At 42.6% G+C, this 17,608-nt stretch overlaps 1 protein-coding gene across 1 annotated transcript; it reads left to right on the forward strand.

Annotated features, from left to right (window-relative positions):
* Positions 1-645: 645 nt before the first annotated feature.
* TMCO5A (transmembrane and coiled-coil domains 5A) lies at positions 646-10,771 on the forward strand (the record flags this gene model as incomplete). The annotated part of the gene is made up of 11 exons (XM_080707919.1): positions 646-743; positions 1,301-1,345; positions 2,276-2,425; positions 2,796-2,919; positions 3,261-3,311; positions 4,280-4,351; positions 7,639-7,695; positions 8,324-8,383; positions 8,795-8,859; positions 10,060-10,117; positions 10,634-10,771. The coding sequence occupies exons 2-11, from the start codon at positions 1,311-1,313 to the stop codon at positions 10,769-10,771; spliced, it is 810 nt and encodes a 269-aa protein (XP_080564045.1). The 5' UTR covers positions 646-743; positions 1,301-1,310.
* Between the last annotated feature and the right edge of the window lie 6,837 nt (positions 10,772-17,608).

Consider the following 17,608-nt stretch of genomic DNA (forward strand, 5'->3'; position numbering starts at 1 on the left):
ACTCTCAGGTCTGGGAATGTTCAGCCACTTCCTCTGCACCACCCAAATTAAAATTGCAACACACACACACACACACACACACACACACACACAGCCTTTCCTCTTACCCTCTTCACCTATTTCTTCAGTGTTCTCTTTTTATCATATAAAATGAAATTAATTAACTTGCTTCTTTTGTTGATATCGTTACTCCCCGTCCATCGCCCCTATCCCCCACACACACACCATGGAATGTAAACTTGATGAGAGCAAGGGCTTTGGCTATTCTGTTCACTCTTTCTCCCTAGTATTCAGGACAATGCCTGGCAAATACTGGTGGTCCTCCAGTGTCTTAATGTTCATCGAATGAATGATGGGATCAGATCGCTGGCTCCAGGACCCAGGCTTTCCACTTCAGTCACACTAGGGTAAGAAGAAAGCCCTGTCCACCAAGGAAATCAAAGACAAGGGCTGCCTCTTCATACCACTTAAAAGTTAGATTGATTGAACCTACTGCTGCTCGGGGCACCCTTGGCCTGAAAACCATGCATCCATGGAGGCTCTGACTCTGCATAAATGAATCCCTCGCCCCCCCAGCCCATTATGACATACTGCCCCACCCACCCTCCCTTGTCAATAGCAGAGCCATGGCATCCTCAGAAGGTTCTGACATTCTATTGGATGGTTCCAGTGGGAAAGTATTAGACTCTTCATTAGCTATTGACTAGGGCAGGATCAGGAAGACAATATACACCAAAAGGGAGGTAGAGTTTGCAGAAGAAATGGGGAAAAAAGAAAACTAAAAGGCAGAGAGAGCCAAATAACTGGTTTTGGAGCCCTCTTTAATACTAATGGCCTTAGTATTAGAAATTCAGGGGAGGGTGGGTAAGAGAGTAGAGATGACAGTTCAAGGCAGTGATGTACCCATATCTGTGTCCTTGGGCTTAAGGAAAGCAACTAGGCTTAGGAGAAAGGGGGATTAAGAATAAATGATCATCTCTATTCCTCCTAGATTCTTATATAAATCTCCATATGGGTTCATGCACTAACCTATCTTTGAATATATCTGCTGGCAAGGCATTTATTAGATTTTCCAGCATTATCCCTGCATCCTCACTGTTTCCTTACCAAGACCTAATCAGACCATGGACAGAAGAAACAGAAGGCTGGGTCTTGTCATATCAAATTGGGGAGAGAGGAGGGGTTGGAAGGAGGAAAACTATTTAGTTTCTATTTAGGAGGGTTCCTGCCTCCTTACTCCCTGATCCATGAATGGACCTGTTTCCCCAATTCATTTGACGCTTCTCTGCTGACATTTTAGGGAATCTGCGATGGAAGAATGCAAGGAAGAGCACTTAGATTACGAGTAAGTAATTGTGGTTAGACAGAGCCACCGCCAGGGGCCAGGGTATCAGCAGCAGAGCTGATGCTCTCCCGACCCCTCTGCTTCCATCCACCCATCCCCATTGCACCTCTCCCAGCACTCCAGTCCTCCAGCAAGTCATAACTACTGTAAATTTACTATCCAAACCAGTCCTTCCAAGATAGTACTTTATTTCCCAATATTATATTTCATTCCTACTCAAAAGTCCCTGAGCCTAACTACCCTCTTCCTAGTTAATAACTTCAAAGAAAAACCAGTGAATTTCAGTTAAAGAAAAATAAAAGTTTGAGTGCCTCCAATGTGGCAGTTGCCTTTTCTAGACTGCGCCAAAGCTACCATTATTTCATTCAAATTTATTTCCGAAAAGACAGTTATATTTCTGAAAGCCATATCTGAAGATGTCTGTGTGTGCTCAGCGGAAGGACTCTCGGGATAGAATCTCAAACATTCTGGTAGGCAAGAAGGAGAGAAGTAGAGGTAGGAGGAGGGAGGGAAAGATGAAAGCCCTCCCCTGCTGGTGGAAACCTCTTTTATTTCTGCATAAGTCCAGGCCCAACCAGAAGTGATGTGCCAGGTGCCTAGATAAAAATACTCAATAAAAGTGTATTGCATGAACAGGCTTTTGTGAACAATTTAAGAAAAGGTTGCCAAGGGAAACAGTTCTCTCTGATGCAAGGGCTATTTAAGGAAGCAAAGCTTCTCATTAAACCACAGTGGAGGTGTATTAGAAATGAGAATTCTTGAATCAAATTTATAGAGCATAATTAAGAAACATAATTTCTCAAGAATGAAAAGTATGTTCCAGGAAAGAGCAAGGTTGATGAATTACATGTCTTCTATCTTCCCTTTGGTCCAATGATTATTGGTCTTAAAATAATTGGCCCTTGTTCATGGGGGGGGCTGAGTCTACAGGTCAGAGAAAATGGAAATCTTAAGATTGGCCCAGTCAAAGAAGAATATTATCAGTTTAAACATGGACCTTGAAAAAGATATGCAGAGAATAGATGAAGCAAACCAGGAACTTCTTCTCAAAATCCAAGAAAAAGAAAATGAGGTTCAGAGGTGAGTATTAGATATTTCCTGCTTGCTCTAGTGACCCGTATGTTGTGAGCAAAAAGGGTGTTGTGGTTGTTGTTGTTGTTTATGAATTTCTCTGTGGCTAGAATGCTGAAACCCAGCAAACTTCAAATAGATTACATAACAACTGGGAAATATTTACCTGAGTTGAGAGAACATTTGGGTGTTTGGCCTGGGAATCAGACAGATCTTACTTTTTATGCCTTGAAAGTGACTCCGATTCTATGGATCCAGTAAAGAATCTCCATTTGAGATTCACACCTCTCATCACTGGCCTACCCTTACCCACTTGTATCTGTGCTTTATCAGTTCTCAAAGTGCCAATCACAGTCCTTACAGAGCTTCTGTCATCCAGGCTGGAAAGTGAAATTACCCAGACCCGAGATCCAGCAGAAGATGAGGAATGGGAGAAGGAAAACTGCATCACCCTGGAAAGGGAAAGAGCCTTGCAGGACCTGGAGGAAGAAACAGCCCACCTTGTAAGTGAGATGCTGGAAGGAGCATCGGTCCTGGTCCTCATCCACTGTCAGCCACGAATTGTCAAGCCCCAAATCAGGACAGGACATGTCCGTGCACGGGAGGAAATGTGTGGAGGGCAGGGTTTCTTTAGGAATGTGTCATATTGGGACCCCGCAGGTGGGCATCTACATTCCTGGGGAGTGGGTACATACTTCTCCTTTGTTTTATCTCAGGATCTACTTATATTATGCAAGTAAATCTGGTTACTGGGTGAAATCAACAGCAATCAGCTAAAAAAAAAAAATAACAGAGGGTGACGCGCCAATGCACACTTAACACCTCTGCTGCTTTCTCTTCCCAGGAAAGGAAGAATGAGACTCTGATCCACAGTATCAGCGAACTTCAAAGAAAGGTGGGATCCGGCTCTGGGCTCCCCAGTGACACGCGGCATCCCCACTCTGGAGGCAAGGGAGGGAAAGGATCACGTGGGAAGCCATGTGTCAAAGAGGCCTGAGGGTGCTAGCCCTGACTCCCTCTCCCAGACTGAAGCTCAGGACCTAAGTGTTAGGAGTTTTCCCTGTGAGTATAATGTGAAAGGAGTGAATGAAGTATTTAGTTATCCCACGAGTCCTTCACTCTCTCACAAAAGAATGGATTCTGGCAGGCTTTGTTGAAGTGATTGACTGGAACTTTTATAATGAGAGGTTAATTTTTTCTTCCAATCAAGACTTTACGACACATGCACAGCCAGGAATGGTGGCATAAGCCTGTAATCCCAGCGCTTGAGAGGCTGAGATAGGAGGATCACAGGCTCAAGAACAGCCCGAGCAATATAGCAAGGTTATCAGCAACCTAGAGAGACTGTTTTTCAAAGCAAAAATATGAAGTTAGGTTGGGTGTGTCAATTGGACATAGAGAATGCCCTTGGGTTCAATCCCCAGTACCACAAAATAAATAGATTAAGAATAATAAAACACACATACACAACTAAATCCCCCAAAGGCGGATTCTTATTCTCCAACATATTCCTAGATATTTCTCCTAGATATTTATCCACCTCAACCCCTTCTCAGCGTCCACTGGTTAGTGTCCATCTCTGAGCCATGGCTGCAGCCCTGAGTGGCCAGCAGGAATCCGGGGCTTGGGGAAGCCCTCTTGCCCTGAGTGGACCCCAGCTCTGATGGGCCACACTAGCTAGGGGGATGAAGGTGGAGTACAGATGTGTCCACAGGAAGCCAAAGACCTCCCAAGGAACCATCTCCTGGCAGTTCTTATCTAAGCCACAGTTACTGGTGCACACCCACCAACGGCTGTTCTTTCTGGTTTGGGTTTGTTTGTTTGGGAGTGTATTTGAAATATATTTCTTACTTGAAATTGTAGCTTACCAGGAAATCACCCAAGGTGTTCAGGAGTGAACACGGCAATCTGGATGGAACCCCAGAAGAGTCGAAGGTAAATGAAAGAGCCATCCTAAATGGTTGGGCTGTGTGTCCAGAAAACAAGCTGGCAGGCTGGGAACAATTGTCAACGGTGCAATAAATTCTTTTATATTTTTTATCCATTATAACAGCTTAAGACCGAGCCACTAAGTGCTGAATTTTCCTCCTTTGCCCACTAGTAAAGAATTTCACTCTGAGGCCAGCTTTTTTTTCTTTTATTAGGAAGAGCAGGGACCAAATGTATATATAACATTTGAGGCAGTGGAATGCCTCATTTAAATCCTGGCTCCCACGCTTAATTTGTGTTTGAAGTTGGGCAATTTAATTGCTCCCTCCCTCCCAACCTCAGTTTGAGGATTAAATGAAGTTGTGCATATCAAATATTCCTTCTTGCTTGGGATGACTAAAGTTTTACAAAGTCACATCATTTTAGAGTTGTCACTTTAAAATTCTGGCTGAAGCCGGGCGTGGTGGCGCACGCTTGTAATCCCAGCATTCGGGAGGCTGAGACCGGATGATCGCGGTTCACGGACAGCCTCAGCTACTGAGTGAGGCCCTCTGCAACTCAGTGAGACCCTGTTTCAAAATAAAGAATAAAAAATTGGGCAGGAGGTGTAGCTCGGAGGTAGAATGCCCCCGGGTTCCATCCCCAGACCCGCCAAAAAATAAAAAATAAAAAATAAATTCTGGCTGCAGTGTATATATGAATTCATGGAGGAAAAATTAGGATTTATAAGTCTACTAAGTGCTAAACGATTTATACACCATGTTATTAGTTCCAATCCACAAACAGATTTATTCAATTAGTCATTCAAGTATTTATAACCTCTCTTTTCTAACTACATCATACAGTGCTTTGCATTTCTCTAATTGTGTTTTAGAGCTAAGAACCTGGGGCCATACTCAACCTATCTGTTCAAAACACAAGAATTCGAGACTTTCTTTTTTAATTCAGAAAGCAGATAAATTTCTTTTTTTACCCTTTCTCCAGAATTCTTTGTCCTTAAATAACTTTTTTTATCTTAAAAAGCCCACACTTCACAGTGTATACGATGCCTCTGAAGAAATGTAGATAGTAAAAATAAAAGCAGAAAATGAAAATATATAAAATAATTTTCCTATCAAGTGCTGGCCAATTTAGTATTGGTAACCATAAGAGCAGGAAGTCTAAAGCCAACAGGTAAGCTTGCTTGGCTATGCTCATCCAGGAAACTTAACTGGGAAGAAAGGTATCAGGAGTCTCAGAATGTATCAGGATGAAACTGGAGTGAAGACTAGAAAGGGTGGCCAGGTATGGTGCTACACATCTACAATCCCAGTACTCGGAAGGGTAAAACATGAGAATCACAGGTTAAGGCCAGCTTCTGCAGCTTAGCAAGACCCTATATCAAAGTAAAAACTGAAATATGGCTGGGAATGTAGCTCAGAAAAAGAGTGACCCTGGGTTTAATCCCCAGTTACACACACACACACACACACACACACACACACACACTAGAAAAAGTCATGAAGACTGACTATACTTGTCATATGTCTGCAGCAATCAAGAGACTAATATTCTTCCAACATCCCTGTCTTTTGCCCAGAACAGGTGTTTCTGAAAGCAGGTCAGCCAGAATCAGACCTGCCAGAATCACACAGTGACCTACTGGTTCTGGCTGTGGGGGCCATGTCAAGCGAGCTGAGCTGATAGACAGTAGGGTTCCAGCCTTGTCACGACCATCACCACTACAAATCAACCCAATCCTAACGACTTCTAGGATAGCGTTAGCCCTTTGAACCACCTTTCGAATTTCTCAGGTAGCCCGAAGTGTCTAAAATGTATAGCATCTCTTTTGCTCCTGTCCCGCTGGCGTGTTGGTAATCAGTTCAGCAGATTACTGGGGTGCCTTCTATGACCCTTATGAGCATTTACAATATTTGGCTGGTGTACCCTAGATGCAGCTGATGGGAGGGGAAAATAACTGTTCCACAAGGCCAGATGTCAGGTGATAGCACCTAGATGAAAGTGGACACAGTGGGGCTACAAACAGAAGGTATGAGGGAGTGTCCGCTCTGTCTCCAAGAGATGCCCCCGTGCATCCATTCCTGTCTACTCGGTACTCTTGTTACCACTCACCTCTGCAAGCCACCTGCACCTGAACAGCCGAAGTCATCACCTAACTAGTCCCCTGCTTCTCCTCTTACTGTTAGGCAGTCCATTTTTTATACACAGAAAAGACAATAATGTCACAAATCAAATTGTGCCATTCCATGTCGAGTCCTTTCCTGATTTCTCACTGCAAACTGTTTATAGGAACTATATAGCCCAACATAATCTAGTGTCCCACCTCTTCACCTACCTACAAGACTCCTCGACCTTCCTATACACACTGAGTTTATATACTACTTCTTGCTCTTGGCCTTGCCAATAACCTCCCTGAGGACCATGTTTGTTCCAAATATCCATTTAGCTAATATTTAGATTCCAGCCAAGTATCATCTTTCTAGAGAGGCCTTTAACCACCGCCTCTCACATCCCTCACACCACCACCATCACTCTCTCCCTCATCACGCCTTAACCCATTTTTATTACCCTCGTAGCCCATACCATTGTCGTGTTGACTTATCTATTTTATCCCCCGACTAAAGTGACAGCTCTGAGGGTGGATAGCCTGTCAGTCCCATTCCCCACTATAATCCCAGTACTACCTTCTCCTCCAAAAGCATTTCACTCTAGTATATTTCACCAAAAATTTAAGGAAAAGAAAAGAGAGACAAGGGAATACAGGGAGGGATAGAGGAGGAAGCAAAAGCCTTGCGTTCTGACCATCTAAAAGAAAAAGGAGGAGCAACGTTTTTCAAGACTGGTGTTATTTCTGAGAGAAATAGCTAAGTAAGAGAATAAATAAAGTAATAAATAATAAATAAATAATTAATAATATTAATTATTATTATTTATTTATATATTAATTATCATAAATAATTAATAATTAATATAATTAATAATTATTATTAATTAAAAATAATTAATAATAAATAAATAATAATAATAAATAAAGTAAGTAATAAAGCCGAGAATTGAAATTCAAGTGTGAAGGTAGCACCAGATCAGTGCTAGGGGCAGAGGAGTGTGTTTATAAAGCAGCAGCAAAGAGCAGCGGATGGTTTAACTTCTCTGTCAGACGGCCATCTGAAACCATGGCCTGATGCTCTTCAACAGCCTAGGAGACGAGCTTTGAGATGACATGCCATTCCTGCAGTTTCCATCTTGCTGAGTTACCCATCTTTTTTTTTTTCTTTCTTTCTTTCTTTCTGTAGCTTAAGTTACAACAGCTGGAAGCTTCCTGTGCAGATCAAGAAAAGAAGCTGGCCAAGGTAACAATGCGGACTTGACCGTTACTCTCCCCCACGAAAGAGAAGCCTGATCAATCTAACACATCCTTCAAATGATTTACATATAAGCAGATTCTAGTCTCAGGACCATTGGGGGCTAGAAGGGGATAAGAATAGGAAGTTGGATACAGTTCCCTAGGTTACCTTGGCTTTAACATGTTTTACAGAACACATTTTATTTCTATATCATCTGATATTAGTATGCATCTGCCAACTGATCCGAAATAATTCCCATTTAGACTTAAAAATACGGTTTATGCCGGGCGTGGTGGCGCACGCTTGTCATCCCCACACTTGGAGGCAGAGACAGGATTGCACTGGTTCGAAGCCAGCCTCACTGGCTTAAGATACCCTGTTTCCAAATAAAAAATATAAAATATAGGTCTGGGAGTGTAGCCCGAAGGTAGAAGTGTTTCCAGGAACCCCAGTACCATCAAAATATATATACATGGTTTATTTATCCTAGAAAAATACAATAACTTCATATAATCAGTAAAAAAAAAAAAGGACCGTCAGAACATTTTGTCTGTGAGATGGAGGGAACATGTATACTCTTGTTCTATTAGCAGTATACTGAGAGAAATTTAAGACCCAATTTTTGGATTCCCAGGTCATGGAAGACTATGTGTTTGTGGTCCAGCTCTGTGAAGATCAAGCCCTCTGCATAAAGGTACAGCTTCTTGGCAAGGGACACCAAAGGGTTTGTCAAGGTACAGGGTGAAAGGGAACCAGGCAGTCCAAAGGATGCCATCTAGAAGAATTTTAGCTCTCAAAGAGACTGGAAGGTCACGAGCACTCAGTGTCGCTCCAGTGTTCCTTGTCTCCCTGGTAACCACGGCCCTCCTCTTCCAATATCTGCATTCTTAGTAATGAGCACTTCTAAACCCAGTTACCACCAAGGGCTAACCCAGTGGTGAGACCCAGTGAGAGAGGAGGAAAAGGAGGCGGCGGTGGGGTCCGTGAAAGCAGAGGCGGTGGGAGTATCTAAGATTCATTTGGCAATGTGATCGGTGTTTGTATGCTTGGAAAAATCGTAAAGCATCTAAGTAGTAACTGTGGCTTCCTTTATTTCTCTTTGAAGAAGTACCAGGAAACTTTGAGGAGAATAGAAGAAGAATTAGAGACTCGATTCCTTGAGAGAGAAGTGTGAGCTTTGGCAAACAAAGGAACATCCTGGTTTAGTGGTAACTCCATCTCAGCCTGGGTCAGAGCAGATACTCTCAGCCTGCTTCCTGTCTGGAATTGAATAAGCCCCAATATCACGTCTTTCCTCTCTTTCAGCAATTGGGTTTAGTCCTCCTAGGTCACACCAGTGTACAATTCTAGTTCTGAAAAAGACTGCAGAAAGACACCTCCCTTCTTAATTTTATCACATTATTGTTTGGGCTTATAAGCAGAAACATTTATTTTGAGGTATTAGTAACCTAATGTCTTGATGAGTATTCTTTATATTTCACAAAACGGCCTTAAAAGTAATATCATTTTTACTTCTCCCAAATATATAGAGACTAGCCATGTGGCATAGGCATGAACCTGATCTGTGTTATCTGTGTGTGAGTGTGTGTGTGTGTGTGTGTGTGTGTGTGTACACATTATATATTATACATTATATATGCTATACATATACATATATTTTGAAGGGGAACAGGATTAGAACCAGCAGTATTTTACTCCAAGCTATACCTCCAGACCTATTTTATTTTTTATTCTGAAACAGGGTCTCACTAAGTCACTGAGAGCCTCACTAAATTGCTGGCGCTAGCTTAACACCTGGGATCTTTCTGTCTAAGCCTCCCAAGTACTGGGATTACAGGCATCCACTATCACACAATGCTGAAACTCACCTCTAGACACACTGTAATGGCCATATCAAACCTAACTAAGTCATAAAGTATTTCTATTTTATATGTTTGGGGGACCTTTAAATGGAGAACAAGAGACCAAAATCAGAGAGCTTCTTATGAGGCCGCGTGTAAACTAGAAACCATTTCTTGAGAGTTGGAGTTCTTGCTCCTAAAGGACACCTTCAAATGTTTCTAGATCTTCACTGAGGATTAGGTTAGGGCTTGACTGTTCTGTAAGAACTCTAGAATGATGTTGCCTAATAGAACTGTGTGCTACCCAATAGATGGCCATTGGTGACATGTGACACTGGGATACCTGAGTTGGCTAGGGTGACTGAGGAACTAAATTTTTATTTAACTTAAGTTTAAATAGCTTCATGTAGCCAACAGCTACAATATTGGGCAGTGTAGCTCTGGCTGTTTTAAATAACCATCCTATACTATATGATAGGAATATTTGAAAACTTTATTCAATCCCTTTCTTGGTCCTTCTTTTCCCTAGATCAAAAGTCTTGAGCATGGACTCTGCGAGAAAAGTATGTAAGGCTCAAAATAACGAGGTAAGCTCTCTGTCCCCCTCCGTGCTATTGCCTTGCAAAGGACTTCCCCAAAACTAAAAGCTACCAAATACACGCACACTTTCCAAGATTCACCATCTATGATTCCAAAACATTCTAACCCTACAACAAATGAACAAGAGGCTGAAGTCCACGTGCTTCCCCCTCTTGCCGCCACACAAATGACAGATCCTACAAAAACTAGCCTAAGACCTAAGAGAAATAGAATGGAAGCAAAAAGGAACATAACAGAACGCAGGCCAGTGCCTGGCACAAGTCATTGTAATACCCTTTCCTGTTGACCCCCAACACGGTCCTAAATCTTCACAGCTCAAAGCAGCGTGCAACTGCCACCATCTAATCAGAGTCGACCTGTGAGTTAAAACATGTAAGACTATCACTTCTTTATGATACAACCTCGGCGTCTATTTTTAACATCATAAATCACCAGCCCACATGCAAACACCTAAAGAAGGCAAAATTTCCAGATGTCCAGCACCAAGACTTTTCATCTCCTAGGTGTCTGAGAGCGGCAAGCACATAGAATTTAAAAATAAACTTTGCCCGGACTCTAACTTTGTCGTTTACATGGACTTGGAAGGCAAGGTTGATGATCACCAGAAACGTTGTATAGTTAATATAGTCTTAATGACCTGAGAACATAACCCATCTTTTCTTCGTAAGAAAACACCAACCACTGGTCATTGTCCTGGGATCATCCAGTGTTTGGGATATATTAGATTATGTTCACAGTGACCATAATTCTTATTGTCCTAAACAAGTTGTTCTAATCCCCAATCTTGCTTATTCCTCCAGCAGATAAGACTCTTGAAATTAACTGGACCCAAATTTCTAGAATCAAGCTTAAAATGTTCCACTATCTACACCCATCAAAATATTCCTTCTAACCAGCTATTTGAGAAAACATAAGCATTGTTTTCATCAAGCTCATCAAAGTTACCTGATGAATCAATAACCTACAGGTTATTTTACAGAGAAGCTGCCTGAGAAACGATCTGGCATAGCATTTAATCTTGTTCAAGCTATAGAACTTTATTTGTAATCCACAGAGTTTCTTTCTAATTCCAATTCTTTAAGTTTCATTTCTTTTTTCTTTTTTTTTTTTTTCAGTACTGGGAATGGAACCCAGGGGCATTCTTCCTCTGATCTACACCCCCAGCCCTATTTTTTATTCTTTATTTTGAGACAGGGTCTCACCAAATTGCAGAGGGCCTCACTAAGTAGCTGAGGCTGGCCACAAACTTGTGATCCTCCTATCTCAGCCTCCCAAGTACCGGAATTAAAAGCAAGCACCACCACACCCAGCTGAGTTTCATTTCTATAGCTCCAAGACGTGATCATAATTCATCTTCTCTTTGCAATTCACAAGGAAGTTAAAAAAGACAATGAAATAACTGAGAAACATCTTGAAAGAGAGGTGCCACAGAAATCCAGAATACATCTTCATCTTTAGTTTTTTATTGCCTATTTATTTATTTATTTATTTATTTATTTATTTGGTGGTACTGGGGTTCCTGGAAGCCCTTCTACCTGTGGGCTACACTCCCAGACCTATTTTTACATTTTTTAAAATTTGGAAACAGGGTCTCCTAAGCCAGCGCGGGTGGCTGGCTTCGAACCTGTGCGATCCTCCTGTCTCGGGGGGGGGGGGGGGGGGGGATTACGAACGTGGGCCACCACGCCCGGCTTTTTTATTGCTTTAAAAACTTTTTTCACTTCAAGCCGGGCGTGGTGGCGCACGCTTGTAATCCCCGCACTTGGGAGGCGGAGACAGGAGGATCGCGCAGGTTCAAAGCCAGCCAGCCACGCTGGCTTAAGAGACCCTGTTTCCAAATAAAAATATATTTTAAAAATGGGTCTGGGAATGTAGCCCGGAGGTAGAAGGGTTTTCAGGAACCCTAGTACCACAAAAAAAAAAAAAAAAACTTTTAACTTCAGATATGCTTAGGGGTTCCAGAACCAGCCCAGCACTTCTAGCTATATGATCTTATGTAACATATTTTACATGTCTACACCTCAGTTTATCCGTATCAGTAGAAAAAATAGTAATAATATATAGTAAAAATGTCAATAATGTATTTTTTCATCCTAAAATTATATGTATTTATATGTAACAAGAGTTTATAAAACCGGGTGTGGTGGTTCATGCTTGTAATCCCACCATTCGGGAGGCTGAGACCAGAGGATCGTAATTCACAGACAGCCTCAGCTACTTAGAGAGGCCCTCTGCAACTCAGTATGACCCAGTTTCAAAATAAAGAATAAAAAATTAGGGCAAGGGGTGTAGCTCGGAAGTTGAATGCCCCTGGGTTCCACCCCCAGATCCACAAAAAAAGTTTATAAAATGTTTTCTAAATATAGCATTTAACCGATGGCTCACTGAATATTATTTGGCAGTGATGATAGCTTCCAGAAACTGCCTATTTATCCTTTCTTCTTTTCCTAGGATATTTCTGTCACAAGAAGGGCAACTTTGTTCAGTAAAAGGTAAGCAAAATATCTTCAAGTAAACTTCCTGAAAAGCTAGGAACTCTCTCCATTCTGGTAAAGAGCAAGTCTAAACAAGGAGAAGCTTGTACACACACACACACACACACACACACACACACACACACACACACACTCACAGTCGAGTCAGCAAACTAGTATCACTATTTCTCAGTTCTAATTAATGCTATGACTTCCTATCCAAAGGCAGTTAGAAGCCAACAGCCTAGTAGTGATGAGGAAGAGAAATCTGATCACATAAAGGACATATGGAGCCAGGCGTGGTGGTGCACGCTTGTAATCCCAGCTATTTAGGAGGCTGAGATCGGAGGATCGTGGTTCTCGGCCAGCCTCAGCTACTTAGCGAGGCCCTTCGCAATTCGGTGAGACACTGTTTCAAACATAAAAAGACTAAAATATAGGGCTGATAGGGTAGCTCAGAGGTGCAATGCCCCTGGATTCTGTGCCAGATACTACAAAAAAATTTTTTTCAAATAAAGTACATATGATAAATTTCACATTTACTCCTGTTTCCCCATAAATGCTAATCAGCTTGCTACGTGTGATTTCCCAGTGGCATCAGTAGATTAGAAATGATAAGAGAATTCCTAGATGCAAATACATCACTGCCTAACAGCAGACGAACACAGAAAAAGACTGTACAAAAAGCACCTGAGCACGGGGCGTGGTGGCACACACTTGTAATCCCCGCGCTTGGGAGGCGGAGACAGGAGTATCCGGCAGGTTCGAAGCCAGCCGCGCTGGCTTAAGAGACCCTGTTTCCAAATAAAAATGTAAAAATAGGTCTGGGACTGTAGCCCGGAGGTAGAGGGGTTTCCAGGAACCCCAGTGCCACAAAAAAAAAAAAAAAAAAAAAGCACCTGAGAATACCCAGCACACAGTAACTTGTTAAGCTGAAAAAGAACTTAAGATTCAAATACCTGAGTGGATATTAGTCCTGAGGGGATCACTACAATAGCAAAGTAAAATTGGTCTTCAAGGAGCCCTACATTTCCAAGAAAAGGTCAAATTACCTTTTGATATTAGCTGTTTAAGAAGGCATAAAGAAACATATTCAAAGCAGTATGAAATATGATTTAGAATTTTATCAAAATGGCTAATATAAAATTCCTAGTGCTTAAAGGTCAGATCCAATTGTCTGTAAAATTTGCTTAAGGAGAATACGCCTTCATGTCAAATAGGTAAAATATTATATATTCCAACATTCCTACACACAACATTCCTAAAAGAACTAGAGGAATTCCCCCAGAACTCCCAGGCTGCCCTCATGTACTGTAATAGCAGGAGAATATGCTAGAAGGATAGAGAGTCCCTGTCCTGAAGGACACCTAACAGAGCCATGCCTGCCAGTCGAACACAGCACAGCAAACTGCAAATGTCTTTCCTAATCCCAGGGAAATTTAGTCTGCTACCTGGCAAGGCTTTTCCAGCATCTGGCAGGAGGCCTCGGTTCCCCGGCGTGGGCCCCTCTCGCACCTTGAGCAGCCTCACAACATGGCAGCCGGCTTCCTCCAATCAGGGAGGTGGAAGCTGCGGTGCTTTATAAGTTAGTCTAGAAAGCCCAACACTGTCATTTCCACTGTATTCTGTTCCTTAAAAGGGAGTCAGCAGGTCCCATCAGCACTCCAGTGGAGGAGTAGCTCCTGAAAGGAAAGATAATAAAGAATCTGTGGGCATATTTTTAAGCTACCACAGATTTATAATAGAAAATATGAGTGCCTTTCCAGTTTGTGCTCGGGGAATTATTTTTTAGAAAGGACAGAGAGCCGGACATGGTGGCACATGCTTGTAATTCCAGCATTTGGGAGGCTGAAATAGGAGGATCGTGGTTCACGGACAGCCTCAGCTACGACTTAGTGAGGCCCTTTGCAACTCAGACCCTATTTCAAAATAAAGAATAAAAAATAAGGCTGTGGGGTGTAGCTTGGAGGTAGAATGCCCCTGGGTTCCATCCCTGGTACCACAAAATAAAAGAAAGAAAAAGAAAGGACAGAGAAAGCATTGCTTCTAACTAAAGAAGAGGTTAATAAATTAGACCTTATTAAAATCAAGAACTTAGCAGGGCATGGTGGCACACACTTGTAATCCCCGCACTTGGGAGGCGGAGACAGGGGGATCGCGCAGGTTCAAAGCCAACCCCACACACTGGCTTAGGAGACCCTGTTTCCAAATAAAAATGTAAAAATAGGTCTGGGAGTGTAGCCCGGAGGTAGAAGGGCTTCCAGGAACCCCAGTACCACCACACACACAAAAAAAAAAGAAAAGCAATTTGCTAAAGCAAAACAAAACAAGTAAACACTAAGAAAACAAGATTATTCTGTGTGTAGGTGTGTGTGTGTGTGTGGTACTGGGGTAGAACCCAGAGACTCTTCTACCTCTGTGCTGTACTCCCAGACCCATTTTATATTTTATTTGGAAACAGGGTCTCACTAAGTTGCTGAGAGCCTCACTAAGTAGCTGAGGCTGGCTTCGAACCCGTGCGATCCTCCTGTCTCAGCCTCCTAAGCGGGGGGACCACAAGCGTGCACCACCACACCCGGCTCTCAAAATTATTCTAAATAGTAATAAATGCTAGGAAAAATAAGGACGTGGTAGAGAATAGCCTACAGGCCAGCATGTGGGAAGGGGCTGCCTTCATAAGAGGTCATCAGGGAGACAACAATGAGTAGGAGGTGTTTGGGTATCACAAAGGACCCCGACGTACATCCGGGTACGTCGGGTATGACTCTTGTTATCTTGTTTCAAATTTTCTAACCTCTGGTTAACATTTTCTTGGTCTTCTCGTTTCAGGATTCTCCGCTATCTCTTTTTCACCACCCTATTTTTCATCCGGCTGCTGGGATACATATTCTTCCACATAAGCTTTATAAACCCAGATCTCCTTGTCAACATATTGCCCAAGATCCTGAGCCGGAGCACGTTATGGAAACTCAGATGCTTCCTCTTTCCATCTCTCACACTAGAGACAGAGGACATCTTACCTCACTGATTCCAAGACATCCTTGGCCACAGAGAGCAACTGAGATCCAAGGCTCTAGACAGAGATGGTGGCGTTTGCGAAGGGACGGAGTCTTCCTCAGATTTTCCCTTGAGGTTTGCCTGTATGGCTACCTTCTCTCTGTATGTCATTTTTCAAAGATTAATCTTGCCCAGTAAAGAGCTGTCAATAGATTTCTGCGGCTGTATGGATAAGCTGAGTAGTATTTAATAGTAAGCTAACTTAACCGTTTGGGGAAATAGTAAGCAAACTTGAATTGGTGATGATTCTAGTAAATTTCAAAAATCTAAAGAGATTGGATCCCTGAAGATTGTTCACTACTTATATTAGAACTCTGCGGTTATAAGGGACTTTACCTTAAGTTAATGTACATCGTGTGTGTGTGTGTGTGTGTGTGTGTGTGTGTGTGTGTGTGTGTAGATAGATAGATAGATAGCATAATAAGGCTCCATAAATTTGGGACTTCAGACAAGACTGGATACAGAAGCCCCAAAACAGTGTTCTTTCTCTCTCCCTTTCTCTCTCTCTCTCTCTCTCTCTCTCTCTCTCTCTCTCTCTCTCTCGTCTTCATGGGCAGTATTCTTTTAGTGGCAATTCTTTTAGACTGCCAACATCCTAAATTCATTCCATAACCTAGTTAGCAACCTTAGCAGAATGAAAGTATTTTTCCAAATTTCTATCAGTAAAGTCCAGATAAGAACACAGATTGTCCTACCTGGGGTCAATTGCCTATCCCTATCCTACAATTATGTGATCAAAGGGACAGGAGTCTTGATTGGTTACGCCTGAGTTCTACATCTAACTCCTTTTTAAGGGATGGAAGAGGTAGAGGAGGAAGAAAGAGATAGGAGAGTCAGCCCCATCAAAATTATATGGACTATGCTTCCCACAGGGAAAGAGACTGTGTTCCAAGAGAAAGGGAAAGGAATACTGGGCAGGCAAAAGCAGATGTCTGCTGAGTCACTAAACCCCAGCCATCAAACTCCTGGGCTGTAGCTTACTCACATCATACGTCTTCCCACCAGCAAAAGTTAACTTCTCAAGGTCACAGACTGAGATACTGCAAAGCAACTGCAACGAACTCAGTACAAGAACCACTGATCAAGTCCCTAGAGCTACCGTAATAAGGATCCTAAGGCAAATAGCACAGGACTGGCAAAAAGTAATTTGCAAACTCGTGGTAACCAATATATGATCACACCTTTTATTTTTCCAATTAAAATGGTCAACGCACCCACATAACTTATGTTACAGGGTTGTTAAAACTCATCTGGACGTTCTCTCTCCCTCCTAACTTGTCGGGAGACTTGATAGCTCTGAAGTCCGTGAGCAGGAAGGGATTTTCCTGCAGAAATGAGTTTGAGGAGCCTTGGCCCTCTGCTCCTGCTTCTTTGGGCCACACGGTGTCGCTGTTGAAAAATGATCATACGCAAGGTGGTCAAATAATTTGCGGTACAAACTGAGACACGTTTGATAATAGAGACACTATTAATTATTAAAACCCGGACAAGAGAATTTAGACAAGGCTTTCATAAAACTTCATAGTTTACGTTCCCGCTCACCTGTGCTTGTGGAGGCTGGTGGATCATACCCCTCAGTGTCATGTGTAGCCAGGAGCCCCAGGCTCAGGAGCCCAGCACCAGCCTCAAGGCGCACCTCTCCTGGTCAGTCAGCCCTCTGGGGTTGAAAGGGGGCACCTGTTTTATTTTATTTGGGGGGAAGTATTGGGGATATAACCCAGGGGCATTCTACCTACACCCCCAACCCTAATTTTTATTCTGTATTTTGAAACAGGTTCTCACTGAGTTGCAAAGGCCCTCACTAAGTAGCTGAGGCTGCCTGCAAACCCAGATCCTCCTGTCTTAGCCTCCCAAATGCTCGGATTACAAGGGTGTGCCACCATGCCCGGCTTTCAGGGCACCTTTCTGAAATCAAGATCCATTCCAGTTTCTGCTTGCCATCCCAGG

Source organism: Muscardinus avellanarius (assembly GCF_963383645.1).
Source record: "Muscardinus avellanarius genome assembly, chromosome: 12".
Taxonomy (NCBI): Eukaryota; Metazoa; Chordata; class Mammalia; order Rodentia; family Gliridae; genus Muscardinus; species Muscardinus avellanarius.